General features: G+C 39.5%; 1 protein-coding gene across 2 annotated transcripts in view; it reads right to left on the bottom strand.

Annotated features, from left to right (window-relative positions):
- LOC308248033 (nuclear body protein SP140-like protein) overlaps positions 1-20,768 on the bottom strand; it is a 71,683-nt gene that overhangs the window by 25,916 nt on the left and 24,999 nt on the right. For both annotated transcript variants that reach the window (XM_080667955.1, XM_080667956.1), the window contains exons 6-13: positions 18,930-19,079; positions 18,410-18,493; positions 15,567-15,692; positions 14,791-14,853; positions 13,206-13,265; positions 12,295-12,348; positions 6,368-6,421; positions 5,672-5,755 (exon numbers count right to left, since the gene is read on the bottom strand). In XM_080667955.1, the coding sequence (XP_080524081.1) occupies positions 5,672-5,755; positions 6,368-6,421; positions 12,295-12,348; positions 13,206-13,265; positions 14,791-14,853; positions 15,567-15,692; positions 18,410-18,493; positions 18,930-19,079 (675 nt within the window). The remainder of the gene's footprint in view (positions 1-5,671; positions 5,756-6,367; positions 6,422-12,294; positions 12,349-13,205; positions 13,266-14,790; positions 14,854-15,566; positions 15,693-18,409; positions 18,494-18,929; positions 19,080-20,768) is intronic.

The following is a 20,768-nucleotide window of genomic DNA, read 5'->3' as shown; positions in this document are numbered from 1 at the left end:
GTCTCACTAAATTTCTCAGAGGTTTCAAGAAGATTCTTGAGTAACCTTATAACCGTGGTTTTGAACTCTATATCCAGTTTGCTTTCCTCCATTTCTTTCATTTGTGACCTGTTTCTTTGTCTCTGCATTTTGGCTGCTTCCCTGTGTTGGTAGAATGGTTTTGTGTGCTAGGTGTCCTATAGGGCCCAGTGGCTCAGCCTCCCTAATTACCTGAGGTGGACACTCTTGGTGCACCCCTTTGTGGGCTGTGTGCACAGTCTTGTTGTAGTTAAGCCTTGATTGTTGTTGGTATCACTGGGAGGAATTGATCTCCAGGCCAACGGGCTGTGAGGATCAGTTGTATCTATAATGGGAGAACTTCTGTGCTGGAGACACCCTTATGGGGCAAGACTTGCTTCAGTGGGGCTTTGGCACTCACTGCGTCTGCCCCCTGAGTGTGTCTCTTATGGTTGTGAAGAGTTGTAATCTGGATGGTCTCACTCTGACCACTGGGTACACTGGCTCTTGGATCTCCAAGGAGTTGCAAAGTGAGCCACTGCCTGAGGCCACCAAGCAGGAGTTACAGAGAGATCTGCAGGTTCCTCCTCTTTGTCTGGGGTTGGAGGTGCCCAGATGAGGCCCAGCTGTGAAGCAATGCAAGCTGCTGTCGAACCTCGGGCCTTCTTTTGGAGGCACTGGGGCTCTCTGACCCAGCTGCAGTTTGTTTGGTTTTAGATTGCAAAAGGCCAGACCATACTTATGCAAAAGCCTCTGAGCATAGCTTGGGTGGGGTTGTAAATTGGGTGGGAATACCAGGGCGGAGAAAACAGCAATGGCTGACAGTCAGCCCTGCTCCAAAGAGTTTCCCAGGTCTCTGTGTTCTGTGGCACCATGCAGGAACAATGATCGCTGCAAGCATCTCTGAGAGAAAGCTGCCCTTGTGTTCCGGCCTGATGCCAGACAGTCCAGTTTCTCCTCTTATGAGTCTGGGTCCCCAGAGTCTCACTCAGAACTGGAGTTCAGAGCAGTTGGGAGCTTGTATCTCCCTCCCTATTGAAAAAGACAACAGGGTACTCAGTTGCCAGCCCCTTTCCACGTGCGCCTCCATCCCTCCGCACCTCTGCACCCCGTCCCAGTCTCAGTGTAGTCTTCTCTTTCCTTCTAGTTGTATAAATTCCACTTAGACAGCCTTCCCATGGTTCTGGATGATATCCGTTTTGTCTTTTAGTTGTAGTTTCAAAGTGGTTGTGTGAGGCAGCAAGTTCAGGTGTTTTCCTATGCTGCCATCTTGGTTCTCGCTTGGCTACATTTAGACCTTGCTTCTTGGCCTCTTGGCACAGCACTTGGTGAACACATGACACAGGAACACTTCTGATTTCCAAGTCCTTGGATCTCTGCTCCTATGTTATGATTTGTAGAAAACTTTAATTTGCAATTTTAATTTGCGCCCCTGGCCTTGAATCCTCCTCCTTTCCCCCTACATCAAAGGATGGCTCTACCTCTGAAATCTCTTTATCTATTGTTGTTCCTCATTATCTCTGTCCCTTCCTTTCAATCTTTTTTTTTTCTTCTCTATTTTCTTTGCCCCAGATCTGCATCTTTAGCTTTCTATTTTTTCTTTATGTGCTTCTCCCATCCATTCCTCAATGACATTTTTTACAAACCTTTGTATTTATTTTTATGTGATGTTATTCTTTTCCAGAAATACTGTTACATTTATAAGTCTAATTAAATTATTAAATGTATAATTAAATTATTAAAATAGTTTTTGTAAACATTCCATATAGATGCTCTAATAAACTAACTTTGGCCAGACAAATTTCCAAATGTTGGAATACAGAGACTAAGCAATTATTTTCATTCACGCAACACATTTGTTAAGCTTCTGTTGTGTGCCATATGCTGAGATGGACACTGATAACAATGTAGGACATATGACTACTGAAGTGTCAGTGTTTGTCAACTTAAGAGCAACCATGACACTGAAACATAAAGAAGTGAATATATTGAAAGTTGAAGAATGTTAGAACACAGATCACACAGAGTACTCTGGAAGGAGGGGAGGGTACAGCAGGAAAAACTAGTAAATTTGAGATAAGGGACCTCTTCCAGAGTATGTATCATGGAAGCAGGAGTTAGCCAGATTATGGAGGAAAGGGACCAAGACAATAGCCCCATGTGGATGGAGAAGTATGTGCAAAGGTCTATATTCAGTGAATGCAAGTAACCAAGAGGAGCTTAGGGATGTTTGAACATGAAGTAGGAAAGTTAGTGGTAATGATAACGATGGAGAAAGAGGCAGGAGCCTCCAGATAGGTGGCTTTGGGGGCCACACAAAGGAGATTTAACTTAATCCTAAAGGAAAGTGAAGGACAATGGATTTTATGTAGGAGAGCAGCATGGACATATTTGCATTTTTGAAAGACCAATTTAGCTAAATAACTTAGAATACGTTTGGTGTGAACAAAATTAGAAGCAGGAGGACAAGCAGGAGCCTGTCACTCTAGTTCCAGTGAGAAGTGATTATAGACATTGATTAAAGTGATAGCTTGGTGATGGAGATGCATGGACAGCCTGGAGACATTTAAAAGGAAGAATTAATAGAGTTAGGTTACAGAGGGCTATACTGATGACTCTGAGAATATGAACTTGAAAGAACTGGTAAATTAATAGTGTGTTTTAGAGCTTGAGAACGCTGGGAGCAGGTGTTGGTTTTAGAGAAAAAGATGATGTGCTCAGTTTTAGAAGAGTTGAGTTTCAAATGGAAAGACATCTAAGAGGAGAAGGCTAAGGCCTTTAAGACCTTGACCAGAGGTCTTGCTGACAGTTGGATGAATGAGTTTAGAAGCTTAGAAGACAGGTCTGAACTGAAGATGTATAGGAACCATCATAAGTAGTATCACAATTGGCTTCTCCACCACAATCCATTAGGTTGTGGGTGGTGATTAAAGCCATAAGAATGGCTGAAATGCCTGGTGACATCTCTAGTAGTCTGGGTGAGTTACATGGACCATTTTAATACCTGGAGACACCTTACTCTGAAAACTCACTGCTGGTGTGAACTACCCCTTGTGCAGACATTGCTTTTGTCTTATGGGCATCTCAGATCCCACAATTTCTCCACCTCCCTCTCCCTTTCCCACTGCCTCCATCTTCTCTACCATTTCTCTCTTATTTTAACTCTTTCTCTACAGTTCTTTTTATGCCTCATCTAATTCCTCTCCACTGATTACTCCCTATATACATCTCATTCCCATCTATTTTTCTATGCTTCTGCCTCTGGATGTGGTTCCACTATTGAAGTAATCCTCTTTCCACTGTCACTTCCCTTTTGTTTTTCTTTGCTTCTTTGCTTCCTTTTCTGTCTTATCTTGATCTTTTTGCTGTTTTTATAATTGCAAACTTTGTCTTTACATTTTCTTCATCGATGTTCAGCTTAGTCTTACAAATTACTACTCTTATCATCACCAAATGCCTGCTCTTTTGACACTGACTTCACTATTGACCACTGTTTCTTTTGCCAGTTTCCTCTGATCTTTCTGCATTGCAGGTCTGTCAGTCATGAACTTTATTACCATACTAGAGGCCCAATGTACAAAATTTGTGCAAGAGTAGGCCTTCCTTCCCCTGGCTGCCAGCACCGGCTTCCCTCTGGCACCTGGGACCAGGGCTTCCCTCACAGCCCTGGCTTCATCCGGAAGTTTGTCTGGAAGGTCGTCCAGTCTAATTAGCATATTACACTTTTATTATTATAGATTTCTGGTAAACTTCTGAGACATATCTTGAAAGTCATCCTACTCTGCCCCACAAAACCCCCATCTGGTGATATTTGGATCCCATGTCCACTTAGAAAACCTTGAAACTTACTCATATACCTTTTCATTTGATGACCTCAGCTGACCTTTTCCATTCTCCTCGCATTATCTTCTCATTGTCCCCTCCCTCCATTCAGGAGCCCCGCTCCTCTTTCTCTTTGGTTCCCTCAAAGTGGAGGATGTAGTCCTAATCTGTGCTTAAGTCTGTCCGTGTATGAGTGTGTGTTCATTTGTGTGCACATGTAAGGCAATGTTTTGGGGGAGAGGTAGGGAAAAGAAGGAAGAGCTTTTCCTCTGTGCAGACAGGAAAACAAAGATAACTGGTAAGTAGTATCACAATTGGCTTCTTCACTACAGTATGGCATCTCTTCTGACTCTCTTCCTCTATTCATTTGAAGACAGGACACTGGACACTGAAGGGAAGTAAGAAAATGACACACAGTACATGATGACCAGGAACACACTTCAATGTGGTTATGTTGAATTATGTTCACAGCTCAGATGAGCTAGGGAAAAGTATGCCTACTCCAATGACTACACATCACATACAACAGATACCTGTTTCTTTTTCTATCTAGCTATACCTCATTTTCTTATTACTTCTCAGTATTTTTGCTCATTGCTCTGCCTTACACTTTCTGTCTCCATCCTGTTGATTTTGTGAGTTTCTCTGTCCTTGATTTCTCTTTTTAAATCAATGATACGGTTAATCTCTGTTTATTTTTATTTCTCTGTCCATTCTTTTTAGTTTTATTATTCTAGGTGTTTTGGATACCATAGAGCTGACTCTATTTCTACCTCCTGATTCTTTATGATTTTCATATTTCCTTCTCCATCAAGATATTAATATATTAATATCCACACCAATATAGGTGGATATATATATATATATATATATATATATATATATATATATATAGTTGTTTGCTAAATAAGTTTTCTTATATCAGGCACTGATACATTCCCTTGTGAATATGCCAGGTCCCCTTGTACCTTCTCTTTGGACTTTGATCATATTGAAATAGCCCTTATTTTCCTGCCTGCTACATGCAACACTCATCCTTTTTGACACTTACATAAATTTGTACATCAATTTCCTCATCCTAAAATGGGGATAGAAAGAATTAGCCTGCCTAGCCCTAGCTAGTTTGGCTCAGTGGATAGAGCATCGGCCCACAGACTGAAGGGCTCTGGTTTAATTCTGGCACCTTGGCGTGGAAGGCAACCAATCCATGTGTCTCTCTCACATTGATGTTTCTTTCTCTCTGTCTCTTCCTCTTTCTCTCAAAACCAATGGAAAAGTACCCGCAGGTGAAGATTAACAACAACAGAAGAATTAGCCTGCCTAAGTCTTAAGGACTTTGTGATGACAAAGTAAAATCTCATTTGCCGAAGTGCTTTAAAATAACACAATATAATCCAATTACAATGTGATAGAAATCTTTAAAAACTATTCTAAAGTTTGAGAGTGGTTGATCTGAAGCTTTTTATTTCTGTCTATTATTACATAGCAGGGCAGGCCAGTTCTCTTTTACCATTACAAATGACATTAATGTGAACCAATGTAAATCTAAGATCTTAATATTAGTCGGCATCACAGCAGGTATTTAAAAGATGTTATCATTTTGCTATTTATTTCTTCTAAAACAGCAATGTATAATTATATACATTTAGTCAATAGGGCTCATCCTGTTAAACATGAGTTTGTAATAATTTCCTGCCTCCTCTAATTTTCTAAAATGCTGAAAGGAGTTGCCAGGATTAACTGGGTATAAGTTCTTCAAGATGCTCAGAGCAAAATGCATCTGGAAACAGTAGCTTTAATTTCAGATTCCTGACATTCGCAGACCAAGGCTTGGCATCTTAATCTTCGTTACCTGACCCATTTCTGAGGGCTGAACTAGAAGTTTCCTGAGGCTCTTCTTCGTTACTCAATTCTGAAGAGTCACCACTGCTGAACCCTGCAGAAAAAAATAAAATTCCGTAACAGTCTCAGTCTGCGTCCTAGGAACCAATCCAGCATGGAATCATCAAAAGAAAAATTGGAAAAAGAAAGCTTGTGTGAGAGGGGTAGGAACATTCCTACTGCCAGGCCACCCTATGGCTCCATCTGACCTGTTGGTCAAGGTTACTCCGGGAACCATCCCCAAGGTCAGGGACAGCTTTGCCATGGAAGGCACTTCCTTTTGTCACCATTTCTTACATTTCTTAACCTTCCACTTATCTGTACATCTACTTCTACTCTGTTTTATCCAGGGGAACCATGGAAGAGATATTTTCTAGAAGTCAGAGTCTCCATCAGCTGGTTCCTCAATGATCGCGTGGAGCAAAGTATCCCTCCACCACAGAACTACTTGGTCCTTTATTTGAGTGAAGAATATAAACTTGCATTGCTCATAATGCCATTGAACTTTTATACCAATTAGCTCAGTCCACCCAATGCAAAATGTATCATGTATATCACCTAAAATCCTAATAACTTTTTTAAATGTAAAGGATATAACAAAAAATTGGCTGAAGCTATTGTAGCAAAGAAAGCAATTTGTTACATCAAGAGTTTTGTTTGTTCTTACGTCTTTTCTTATTGCTCATCTTCCAAGTAGATTGGTTTCCAATATCTGGAGAATCTAGGAGGTAAGGGAAAACACAACTAGTACTCCATAATGAAAAGAGGTAAATCTTATGATTCCTCACATTGTAGAAGGCTTTGGAACATAAAGGTGGGATGATTTTTATTTCTGTTTCTTCCCATCTAAAGGAAAGAGATCAATACCAAATGGAGCAAAAACCCACATCCTTTAGCCCATGTGCAAAATCAATGTTAGAAAACCAACATTTTTTCATAGGCTGGCAGATAACTAATTTGGCAGTGAATCTGGACTTAGCTGCCATGAGTCTATGTAAACTATTTATCACATTTGTGATTTTCCATAATTGTGAAGCTATTTCAAAAAATATCACTCTGTAGGTTAATGTCATATTGGGGGTCATCTGACAAAAGTTATAAATGGGATTTGATGGTAATAACCAGAAGCTGTTCCTTCTGTCAATAGAGAGTATGACCAGAGTCCATTGAGATTTGAACAAGGTTATGACAAAACTGAACAGCAGCTGACTGTCCCATTTTCTCTGCTCTGTGCAGAATAGCTGGTATGGGAACATCACAATGTGATCCACCACACTTGGGGGTGACATGTCTAACAACATGGAATAAGATTCACTGCCATCCAACAAGAGCCATCCTTTTTGGTTAAGCAGGAATTATAATGTTTCCTTTCTTTGCAGTTTTTAGAGTGGCCACATGACCAAGGCCTGGGACTAAGCTATTTCACCCCAGTGGGCATCTCTGCTTTCTTTCTTTTATTTTATTTATTTATTTTTTAAAATTTAATAAATCTTTATTGTTCAGATTATTACAATTGTTTCACAGGAGAGTTCTACCAAACATTCAAGGAAGAACTAAAACCTATCCTCCTCAGACTATTCCAAAAAATTCAAGAGGAAGGAACACTTCCAAGCTCCTTCTATGAAGCCAGCATCACCCTAATACCAAAACCAGATAAAGACAACACAATGAAGGAGAATTACAGGCCAATATCCCTCATGAATGTAGATGCCAAAATCCTCAATAAAATTCTAGCAAATAGGATCCAGCAGTACATCAGAAAGATCATACACCATGACCAAGTAGGATTTATCCCAGGAATGCAAGGATGGTTCAATATCCGCAAATCAATAAATGTGATACATCACATAAACAAATTGAGAGATAAAAATCACATAGTCATATCAATTGATGCAGAAAAAGCATTTGACAAAATCCAACACACTTTCTTGATAAAAACTCTCAACAAGGTGGGAATAGAAGGATCATACCTCAACATAATAAAAGCTATATATGATAAACCCACAGCTAACATCATACTCAATGGGCAAAAACTAAAACCATTTCCCCTAAGAACAGGAACAAGACAGGGATGCCCACTCTCACCACTCCTGTTTGACATAGTACTGGAAGTATTAGCCACTGCAATTAGACAAGAAGAAGAAATAAAAGGCATCCAAATTGGAAAAGAAGAAGTAAACCTGTCCTTATTTGCAGATGACATGATATTGTACATAAAAAACCCGAAAGACTCCATCAAAAAACTAACAGACTTAATAAATGAATTCGGCAATGTAGCAGGATACAAAATTAACACCAAGAAATCTATGGCATTTCTATACACCAACAATGAACTTACAGAAAGAGAGACTAAAAAAGCAATCCCATTTTCCATCGCACCAAAAAAATTAAGATACTTAGGAATAAACCTAACCAAGGAGGTAAAAGACCTATATGCGGAAAACTACAGGACACTGAAAAAAGAGATAGAGGAAGATGTAAACAGATGGAAGAACATACCATGTTCATGGATTGGTAGAATCAACATCATTAAAATGTCCATACTACCCAAAGCAATCTATAGATTCAATGCACTCCCCATTAAAATACCAACGGCGTATTTCACAGACCTAGAAAGAACTCTCCAAAAATTCATCTGGAATAAAAAAAGACCCCGAATAGCCACAGCAATCCTGAGAAAGAAGAATAAAGTAGGAGGGATCTCAATACCAGATTTCAAGCTGTATTACAAAGCCACTGTCCTCAAAACAGCCTGGTACTGGCACAAGAACAGACATATAGATCAATGGAACAGAATAGAGAATCCAGATATCGACCCAAACCAATATGCGCATTTAATATTTGACAAAGGAGGCATGAGCATACAATGGAGTCAAGACAGTCTCTTTAATAAATAGTGTTGGGAAAATTGGACAGATACATGCAAAAAAATGAAACTAGATCACCAACTTACACCATACACAAAAATAAACTCAAAATGGGTACAGGACTTAAATATAAGACGGGAAACCATAAAAATACTAGAGGAATCCACAGGCAGCAAAATCTCAGACATATGCCAAAAGAACTTTTTCAGTGATACTGCCCCTAGGGCAATGGAAGCCAAACAGAAAATAAACAAATGGGACTACATCAAAATAAAAAGCTTTTGCACAGCAAAAGAAACCATCAACAAAACAACAAGAAACCCCACTGTATGGGAGAACATATTTGCAAATGGTATCACTGATAAAGGTTTAATTTCCAACATCTACAGGCAGCTTATACAACTTAATAAAAGGAAGATAAAGGATCCAATAAAAAAATGGGCAACGGACCTAAATAGAATCTTTTCGAAAGAAGACAGAAGGAAGGCCAAGAGACACATGAAAACATGCTCAAAGTCACTAATTATCCGAGAGATGCAAATCAAAACAACAATGCGATACCATCTCACACCTGTCAGAATGGCTATCATCAACAAATCAACAAACGGCAAGTGTTGGCGAGGATGCGGAGAAAAAGGAACCCTCGTGCACTGCTGGTGGGAATGCAGACTGGTGCAGCCACTGTGGAGAACAGTATGGAGTTTCCTCAAAAAACTGAAAATGGAACTCCCATTTGACCCAGTAATCCCACTCCTAGGAATATATCCTAAGAAACCAGAAACACCAATCAGAAAGGATATATGCACCCCTATGTTCATAGCAGCACAATTTACAATAGCTAAGATTTGGAAACAGCCTAGGTGCCCATCAGCAGATGACTGGATCAGAAAACTATGGTACATCTACACAATGGAATACTATGCTGCCGTAAAAAAGAAGGAATTACTACCATTTGTAGGCACTTGGATGGAATTAGAGAACATTATGCTAAGTGAAATAAGCCAGTCAATGAAAGAAAAATACCACATGATCCCACTCATTTGGGGATAATGAAAAACATTATAAACTGATGAACAAAAAGATAGTTACAGAGGCAGTAAAGCATCAAACAGACTGTCAAATTACAGGGGTAAGGTTAGGGAGAGGTGGGGGAAATAAGAGATCAACTGAAGGACTTATATGCATGTATATAAGAGTAACCAACGGATGCAAAACATTGGGGGGTGAGGGCATGTATGGGAGTGGGGTGGGGGTGGGGGGCAATGGTAAGATATGTACACATATAATACCTTAATAAAAATTTGAAAAGAAAAAAAAAATAAAAAAAAAATAAAAAAAAAAATAAAAAGAAATAAAACAAAAAAAAACAAAAAAAAAACAATTGTTTCTCCTCCCCCCCCCCATAACTCCCCTCCACCCGGTTCCCACCCCACCCTCTGCCCTTACCTCCCCCAAACTGTGCTCATCCATAGGTGTACGATTTTTGTCCAGTCTCTTCCTGCACCCCCCATACCCTTTCCCCCTGACTATGCCCCTGATTCTATTATATTCACCAGTTTATTCTGTTCATCAGATTTTTTTATTCACTTGATTTTTAGATTCACTTGTTGATAGATATGTATTTGTTGTTCATAATTTTTATTTTTACTTTTTTCTTCTTCCTCTTCTTAAAGAATACCTTTCAGCATTTCATATAATACTGGTTTGGCGGTGATGAACTCCTTTAGCTTTTTCTTATCTGTGAAGCTCTTTATCTGACCTTCCATTCTGAATGATAACTTTGCTGGGTAGAGTAATCTTGGTTGTAGGTCCTTGAATATTTCTTGCCACTCCCATCTGGCCTGCATAGTTTCTGTTGAGAAATCAGCTGACAATCGTATGGGTGCTCCCTTGTAGGTAACTAACTCTTTTTCTCTTGCTTTTAATATTCTCTCTTTGTCTTTGCCCTTGGCATTTTAATTATGATGTGTCTTGGTGTGGTCCTCTTTGGATTCCTCTTGTTTGGGGTTCTGTGTGCTTCCTGGACTTGTAAGTCTATTTCTTTCACCAGGTAGGGGAAGTTTTCAGTCATTATTTCTTCAAATAGGTTTTCAGTTTCTTGCTGTCTGTCTTCTTCTGGCACCCCCATAATTCTGATGTTGGTATGCTTAAAGTTGTCCCAGAGGCTTCTTACACTATCTTCATATTTTTGGATTCTTTTTTCTTTTTGCTTTTCCAGTTGAGTGTTTTTTGCTTCTTTGTTTTTCAAATCTTTGACTTGATTCTTGTGTTCCTCTAGTCTGCCGTTGGGTCTCTGTATAATATTTTTCATTTCTTTCAGTGTATGTTTAATTTCTAGTTGGTCCTTTTTCATATCCTCCAGGGTCTCACTAAATTTATCGGCCTTTTCTAGGATATTCTTGAAAAGCCTTATAACTGTGGGTTTTGAACTCTATATCCAGTCATTTGTTTTCCTTCATTTCTTTCGTTTGTGATCTGTTTCTTTGTCTCCGCATTTTTGTTGCTTCCCTGAGTTGGTAGAGTAGCTTTGTGTGCTAGGTTTCCTATATGGCCCAGTGGGTTGGCCTCCCCAGTTACCTGAGGTGGACACTCTTGGTGCACCCCTTTGTGGACTGTGTGCACAGTCTTGTTGTAGTTAAGTCTTGATTGTTGTTGGTATCACTGGGAGGAATAGACCTCCAGGCCAGTTGGCTGTGAGGATCAGCTGTGTCTATGCTGGGAGAAGTTCGGTGCTGGAGACAGCCTTATAAGATTAGACTTGCATAATTGCAAAAGCCTCTGTGCTCAGCTTGGATGGGGCAGAGTTTCAGGGCAGAGCAGACAGTCTTGGCTTCCCGTTAGCCCTGCCCTTGCACGCACGCCTCCAGACCTCTGACTTCCTCGACTCCCCTGAGTTTCCGCCTGACAGTCTAGATTCCCCCTGTAAGAGCGTGGGTCCCCAGGGACTCACTTGGAACTGGGGTTCAGTGCAGTCGGAACTGGGGTTCAGTGCAGTCAGGGGCTTCCTTCCCCCTCCTGCCAGAGAAAGTCAGCCAGGCACTCAGTTGCCCTTCCTCTCTGCTTGTGTCTCAGTACCTCAGCCCTTTGCCGCTCCTCTGATTCTCCGTGAGCTTTCTTCTTTACTTCTAGTTGTAGAATTTCCATTCAGCCAGCTTTCCTGTGGTTCTGAATGATGTCCGTTCTGTCTTTTAGTTGTAGTTTTGAAATTGTTGTGTGAGGCAGCAGTTTAGGTGCTTACTTATGCCGCCATCTTGGTTTCTCGACCCTCTGTTTTTTTATGCCAGATTTGCTTTCTCCTTTTACTTGTCTCTTTATGGATTTGTTGTTGTTGTTTTGAACTCTATATCCAGTCATTTGTATTCACATTTATTTTTAGCTCTGCTCCTCTCCCAGGGCTGTCTTGGAAATCTGGTATTGAAGAAGGCAGATCTCCCCATGGCTGCTTCCCAGAATGACTTTGTGAAATAAAGCCCCATCTGTATACCATCAAATCCTCCTAGGAACCTTTACTTGAGAAAAAAGTCAAATTCTATTGTGTTTGAGTCTTTGACTCTTTGTGTTTATATGTTATAGCCATTAGCCTAACTTATACAAAAGTTAAAATCCAAACCAGGTAAAATTAAAGCAAATTTATATTTTACTTTTAAGGACATAAAAAAGTTAGAATGAATATTTTGTAGAAAATACTGTTCATTTATAACTATGAAGAATTCTTATTTACTCTTACCAGTTTCCCAAAGTCTTTTCCTGCATGTAGGTGATGTTCTCAAAGCCAGGGGCTCTGTAAAGTAGGAGGAAGAGACAGCTATTTGTACAACAAAATCTTACAAATTCTATGACAAGTCACAAAGCACATAGGGGTTATGATAATATTGATGTTGAGATGATAATTTTACTCTTTTCTTCAACTGAATAAAGTTCTGGTGCTCATGGTCATACTGCTGGGCTCCTTCCTGGCTCTCCCTTTTGCACTCCATGTGAATTTATAATCGACCCTTAAACTGTCTATCTCCAGTGTTCTCATCTATAATGTGGGGATAACTTAGTTATTTTATCTCCCAGTTAAGGTATTTGTGAAAACAAGACAAATCTTTATTCATAAAAGCCCTGTGAAAAATCACAATATAAGCCCACCACTCAACTATCATTTGGGTTTGAGAGTAGTTGGGCTGAAGCTATTTGTATGTCAATAATTAAATAGCAGCACAAATTATTCTTTGAAGACTTTCTAAGTTGGGGACTAATGACAATACTGTCAAAAAATACAGAAATGCTGTGCTTACTGTGCTCTGTAGAATATAAAGCATGTTGGTAAAGACTACGTATATTATTTCAATTCTTCAGCATTAATAGAAATGATAGTGTGTAGTAAAAAAGACAGTCATTTGCTAGTGTATTATTTCTACCTTTTCAATATATCAACTGATTGGGCTCATCCAGCTAAACAACAGTTTATAATGCCTTTTTGCCCTCTTTCACATTCCAAAGGGTCAAAGAAGTTAAAAGCAGAAATTGTGCCCTAGAAGTAATAGAATCAATGCATATAGAGAATGTCAGAATAAGGTTTATTAGGAAATAGAGCTCTGGATTTAGACTCTGGATATTTTTCACCCAGGAATGCAATCCAAATATTCTTACGTGGTGCAATCTCAGGTGCTGAGCAGGTGGCTTCTTGGATCTCTCCTTCCTCATTTGATTCTAAGGAGTCAAGGTTATTGATTAGTGCAAAAAAGAATAGGATTCTTTAGATGTCTCGCTATGTAACCAAGAAACCGATTCAGCAGGAAATTCTCTAATACAACTTGAAAAATCTTGAAAACCCATGTATACCATGGCCTACACACAGGCTCACCTGGTCTGTCCCTCTAAGTCACCTGCCTTGTAGGTTAGTGATGCTCCATTCCTTGTCCCCAGAACAGAGACAAGTCACTAGCAAAGAGCCCCTCTGCTCTGTTTGAACCTTACTTTCCTACACCTCTCTCCTGCCTCTTACCCCTTCTCTTGTCATTTCACACTTCCTTTATTTGTTGTTTCTTTGTGGGGAGAGCTTGGAAATCTTGTGCTAAAGGTAGAGAGCCTCTGCACACCCAGATGCAACTTGAACTGTTTACAAGGCTGAGAAATAATCTTCTCTTGTGTCTGAGACATAGACCTATATTGAAATGACCTATTAAAGCAGTTTGCTTACACTAACACCTAAGTTAGAATGCATACTCCATGAAAACTGAAGAAGTAAATTTACATTTTACTTTGATAGATCTAGTGATCAATGGAATGAACATATTATTTGAAATATTGATCTTTTGTAACATCAAGACCAGGTAACATTTTTATTTGTTCTTAGATCTTTTCCTAGTGTGTTTTCCAAAATATCCTCTGAGAAAGTAGGAAGGACCAGCCTGTGCACTAAAGAGCTGTAGTTTGTGACCATTTGTGCTGCTCATGGGATTGAGGAAATAACATTTTGTTAATCATTTCAAGCTCTAATTTACAAAGGAAATAACACAGAATCCAGTAGCCTTGTCTTTCCCTTAATTTTCATGAGGCTTTGTAGATGACCCCGAAAGGTTTATGTGATTGCATTTTCTCACCCAGTAACAAGGATAATAGTGTCCTTCCTGCTTAATCCTCAAGGCTGTTGTAAAGGAAAAGCTAAGACACTATTTGCAAAGGTCCTTTGAAAAATCACTCTATATATCATGACTTGCTGAAAAACTCTAAAAAACAAGAGTTTCAGCATACTTTACTTGAAGTGTTTATTTCTGCTAACTCTAGATAGCTGGATGAATTGCATTCAGACATGATTCAAAGTTTGTAATCAGAAGACAACATGACTGTCCAATTAAGAAATATGAGGTTTCTCTTCTCTATAGAAATTACTGTAGAAATCCAACAGTTTATAGTCATAACAACTAGTTAGTTCTAGCTTATTTCTACTGTACAATCAAGTACATATGTTGACTATTAGAACCCATCAATAGATGTCATCCTCAAAAATACGTATATGTTTATTTAATAATTTTATATATATATATATATATATATATATATATCTTATCTTCCTGCATTTCCCAAAAAGGTCAAGGTAAAATGAATGCAGAGAATGGGATTGCAGGATAAACTGGATCCATGGTACAGAATAAACTCAGAACTGATGCCTCAGGAAGCAGTAGCTCTTAACTGAGGTTCCTGCAGTCCCATCCTTAAGCTCCCACCTTCTTACCAGACCCCCTTCTTTGTTCCGAGGTGGAGGCTTTGGGGGACTCATCTTCATCACTGCTGATCACTGCACAGAAGGAGAAAAACTCCTTAGTGTCTCAGGATGGGGCCAAGGAGCCCTGAACAGAAAACCCCATAACGAGAAGTTAAGTTAACTCAGGTCTCTCTGGTTTGTACCCAAATGTGCAACCTGCAGGTTGCTCCAACTCCTACCCAGAAGGTGGTGAAATCCATGCACAGAGAGCAGCTTTGCCCATCCTGAAGCACTTCTTCCCCCCACTCTTACTCTATATCCTACCTCCATCCTCAGTCTACCTCCAATGCCCACCCTCATTCCACCTCTTCTTTCATTCTCATTTTACTTCACTTTCCTATTGGCTCAGCCCATTTCTCTTAATTATGCCTGTCTTTCTGGGGATGTTATCTCTGTGTACCTCTTTTTTTCTTCCTGCATTTCTTTCTCATTTCCTCTCAGAAGTATCTTGGCTCTGATTATTTTTTCCTTTTTAAAAATCTTTTGTTTTCTCTTTTCTTCATCTCCTACCACCATACATTACTCTCTTATTTTAGAAATAGTTTCTCAGGCATCAATTCTTATATCTGCATTTTTTCAATTCCTAGGAACACTCTTCTGCTAAAATCACTGCTAAGGCGCTGGTTCCCTCTTCTCCTGCCTCCGCCCAAGGTCACTTGAATCTCCTCGGTGGACCCTGGTGACATGTCCCAAACCCTTACACAGTATCTGGGATTCATATCACACATTCTTTCAGTCAGTCTTACCTATTATGTCAGATATTTGGGTTTCCTTTTCAACATTTGAATTAAAAAATGGCTTTTCCTTCTTTATATCCACCAGACGTACAGAACAGGAATTTACTTGGATTCCATGGTTGGGTAGTTCTGCTCCTGAACAAAATTAAAATAAATGAAGAATTTTATTTGTCTCCCACAAAGGGAGTGAGTACCCTCACTGCAATCAACAAGCCCTTCTCCCTGTAATTCCACTCTAGGGAAAGTTACTCCCATCCCTCTCCTTTCAGCTGCTCAACTCTGTCTTTCCTTTATGCATCTCTTAACTAGCATTATTTTTTGTTTTTACTGACTCTTCTCATTATTTGATGATGATCATTTTTTTTGTTTTTTTCAAAAATAAGAATAATAATTGTTGTAAACATACATGGATAAAAATGGGTAAATCATGTATTTTGAATTATAGAGGAAGCATATCTGAGTAACCATAACTTTGGTCAAGTAATAGAAGATTGACAACACCCCAGAAGCCCCTTAGTGATGACTGTCACTAACTGTTCCCACCAATCTTACTCAAGTTAATCATCACTTTGATTTTCAATATTACAGATAATTAAGTTTGTCAGCTCTATATTTTATATAAATTTGTATAAATGGAACCATGTCTTCTCTATGTCTCTGCCTCTCTGCCATTTAGTTGTGGGGATTTGACTTATTTTTTCAACATTATGTGTATTAAAGTCATTTGTATTTACTTTGTATATTTATTTTCACTGAGGTACAGTATTCCATAATATAAATTATCCATTAAAAGTAAAACCATTAAAAGATTATACCAAACTGTTTTCCAAAAGCATGTATAAAGGCAGAGATTTAGTTGTGAGAGCTTGGCAAATTCAAGTAACTAAAAGGAGTTTTTTTTTCCAATGGGAAGGTGGCATGAGGGAAGGGGAAATATGAAGCTGTGGTAGGTGTCCTTTAATCCCCACAGCATGCAGTATTGACCTAATACTGAGGGCCACAAGATGGTATTGGGTTTTAAACAGTAGAGCCATCAGACCTTGTTTGAATTTTTGAAAGGTCCATTGAGCTGAAGTGTGAAGAATGGATCTGAAAGGAGCAAGATAGGAAAAAGGAGCCCAGCAGAAGACTGTTCCTCTACTGAAGTGAGAAGTGAAGGGGGTCTGGATTAGAGTAGTGTGCTGGGTATGGAAAAAATGGAAAGGTTGGAGGAGATTTTTAAAAGTTGGAATTGACAGAAGTGGCAAATAAAATCATGGTTGTTTTAATCCACTATGTTTTGGAACTGTTTGTCACTCAGCAGTAGATAACTGATACAGCCTCCAGTAGAGATGTTCATTAGATCTTCCCATCAAGAGCTTCAGGCACTTGATCAAATGAGCATAGGTGACAGGTCTGGGCTGGAGATGTGTGTTTGGAAATCAATAGATCATAAATGGCGACTGAAGCAATGGAAAGGATGAGATATTTGGAAAGAGGTCATTTAAAAAATTTATCTTTTTAAATTAAATCCATACAACCCCACAAAACACTGTCCTCAGAGAGAGGATGTATCAGATACTAAACTGATAAAAATAGATACTACACCTGATCTTAGTCAAAAGGCCAAGAAGCGATAGGAGGCCTATTTTTATCTGAGAATGTTCCAGGGCCCTTTTGATAATTGTGGACACCTTAACTTCTCAGTGGTATTATGAACAGCCCCTTGCATCTTTTTACCTGTGACTGTCTCTCGAATAAAACAATATTTTGATTTGTCTGCTCTCTCTCTTTATTTGGTCATCTCTCTACCAGTTTTTTATTCATTGTTCTTTACTCATTCTTTACATAGTTTCTTTTGTGTCTTCCCCAGTTTTTCTATGTACTTGCATTCATTTCCTCCTGTGTCTTTCTTTCTTCATATTCTTTTCCTTCACATTTTTATGTCTTTCCCTCAGGGCCCAGAAAGGTCTAGGGTGATGCAAATGAGGTGCTCAGGACATAAGAAGGTGCTGAGTTAGATCCTCCTTATCTGTCACCTCAGATTTCCCTTGCCTCATTCTAGAATCTAGACCTAGCCCTGCTATCCCCTAGCTGATTTTTTAGTTCCTACATTTCTGTTTGGTTCCTGCTTTCTTCCATTATAATTATGTTTTTTAATTGGTAATGGGACCTGTGTATGCTTCTTCTGTATCAATTTTGTCTTTCCACATATTTTCCTCATCTCAAGCTTTCAAATCATCACCAAAGTTGTCCCCTGTGATTTTGTGCACTGCACAAAATCCCTCCACCTGCCAGTTCATTCTAAAGGTCCTTCACCTGGGCTTCCTTAGTTGAAGATCTAACCAGCAGCATTACCCATGACTTCCATGTTTCTGTTATAAATTCTAAAAGTGAAGTGCAGACAGAGGGGGGCGTGGTGAGGGCACGAGGAGGGAGGATACGGGGGGTATGGGGGAATAAGGACATATATGTAACACCATAATCAATAAAGAAATTAAAAATAAGTGAAGTGCAGCTTATTTCTTTTTCACCAACTCCACAACATGGCACTGGTTGGATTCCATGTCAATTTATGTGAACTCTATCTCACTCTTATACATTGTTGTTTGGTGTTCCCAGTTCACCTTCTCCATAGTTTCTCTCTTTGCATTTTCTTCCAGGGACAACCCTTTATCAAAGAGCCTAGCTCTCTTGCTCCCCGGCCTTTCCCACCTGTTAAAAACAGCTGAGGCTGTGCACAAGGCTGCGTGTCTTACGTGGTGTTTAGGTAGGTGAGGGAGATGGCTACTATGGGAGAACAAAGGAAAGCTTTTGCTCTCATAGAAAAACAAAGATATGTTTAGATCATTGGTAAGGTAGGTAATAATTACTTTCTTCATCCGAGGGCAATGGGCTGGGTATCTCTAGTCTTCCATTTCCATTATTTCCTTGGATGGGTACTTGTTCATAGGACTCTGAAATAAAAAAAACGACAGCTGAGGTCCCACCGAGCCTTACTCTGCCTATTACCATTTTGTTGCACCTCACCAGCTTCTCTTTTCTTCTCCTGTTCCTACTTATATATTGCCACTTTCACTCAGTGAAAGTGTTTGTGTTTGGTTGATTCCACGGTAAATCTCTCTCTGACTTATTTTGACTTTTGTTTCTGTCTGTCTTCCCCAGTGAAGCTCTGCAGCTCTTCTCCCTTTGTCTCTTATCTTAGCATTTCTCTTTTTCTCCAGGTCTCTCCTATCAATATATCAGGATCCATTTCTGCACTCTGCGTGTCTGTGTGATTTCCCTCTTTTTGTTAATAAGTGACTCCTTGAGTCGTACCTTACTTCATTCTCTGACACCAGCAAATGCCCCTTGGCCTCTCCACATTCATCAAACCCATCCATTCAGGCTTACCTGCTGACTCAGTCTCTTGGGCAGATTGTTCGTTCACTTGTTGGCTTTCTAGTGCATCATTGTTGTTACTGGTTGTAACTGTTTCATTCACATTTATCTGTCCTCTTTCACAACGGTGCTCTGACAGTCCATTTTCATGTGGGGATGTACCTAAACCACGTTTTGATTAATAGATATTTTATTTGCTTTGAGCATCAGTCAGGGTCCAACAGGAAAATATAAAGCTCTCTAAGCCTTTGGAGCAGAGGGAATTTAATCCAGGGGGTTAGTTATACACCTGGTGGAAGAGCTGACAATTCCAAGTTGAAGAAGAGTCAGCAGGAAGCTGTGGGAGGGACCAATGGTGAACTCATGTGTCCAGTCACTGGGAAGGTAGAAGCTGGACCATGGCTGGCCTGCTTGGTGGGAGGTAGAGTCACGGGAGATGCAGCTATTGAGAGAATTGCTACCCAAGACAGGGATGGGGAAATACCATGCTTCTCCCTTGCTTCCACTCTCCACTCTTGCTGTCTCCCAGTTTAGGGATCCAGCAGGAAAATGTAGCAAGAGAGGCTGCAGGGGTCTGTGGCCAGAGACAGAGGGCAGAGCAGAACAGAAGCCCATAAGGAATGAATCCCCGAGTAAACCACCCAGGACCAGTGCACCCTCTTCCCTATGGTGAGCCTCCTTGGTTCATTATTGGTTCCATTGACCAATCCCACTCTGTTCCTCCCAATCTCAATAGTTGTATGAATTGGTAAATACTTTTTTTTCAGTGCAGTTTGGATTTTTTTTCATTTAGTGCTATTTTCTAAGCAAAGTAATTTGTGTAAAGTATGATTTAAGAATAATACCCCTAATTTTAATACAGAATGTGAGCCCTGGTGCATTTTAATGCCACATCTACAGTTTCTTAGAGCCTCCTCCTGGGGTGGTAAGCATGAGACACAGCCCTTACCTCGCCTGTGCATGTCACAGTCAACCATCCCTGCTTATGGTGCATCATTTGGGTTGTAGGTTGAAATCCCTCTCTTTATTTTTATTTATCTTTGAAATTCCTCTCTTTATACTAGTATACATTGTTCCCAATCATTAAGATGCTCTGGGATTTTATTTCCAAGCAGGTTTGCTCTCAGACCACATTGGGAGTTAATGTCATTGCATCCTACACACACACACACACACACACGCACACAAATGCACACACACACAGAATCCATTTCCTGCTCATTACTCCTCAGAATTCTTTCCTTTCACCCTTCCTTTTCCCACCAGCAGGACCGGTGGCTACATGGCTAATATGGATTCATATACTTTAAAAGATATTTTTAAATTCAACTTTTTGAGTAAATATGATTTGCTAAAAGTATAACTATGCTTTCAAAAATAACCCTGAGAAGTTTTTCTTTTATAAAAATGTATTGCTAATTTGAATATCCTGTCTTAAATAACACTTCCCACTGGAAGCTACACTGCAATGCCGTCCATAGTGAATTTTCCTGAATCTCCTCCCTGTCACTCATTTCCAAAGGAGAGTCATGCAACAAACACATGATACTTCTTATAGACTAGTGTGCTTTAGGGTACAGAACCTGAGACCCTCAATTTATTTTCCTGGGCCTGAGGTTGGTATTACTGTTATCACTGCTTTCCCAAATAGCCCAGTTTACTTTAGTAGTTAAAAGCTTAGACTCTGGCAATAGATACAAATAATAATGATCATTAAACATAGTGATATTAACACATGCATGGAACATTGATGAGGTAACAGGCATGATTGTGAATACTTTACATAACTTGTTTTAAAATCCATCACCCTATGAAGTAGGTACTATTATCACCTCCATTTTATTTTATTTT

The sequence above is a fragment of the Plecotus auritus genome, assembly GCF_963455305.1.
Source record: "Plecotus auritus genome assembly, chromosome: 5".
Classification (NCBI taxonomy): domain Eukaryota; kingdom Metazoa; phylum Chordata; class Mammalia; order Chiroptera; family Vespertilionidae; genus Plecotus; species Plecotus auritus.
This window is presented reverse-complemented; position numbering and strand designations above follow the sequence as displayed.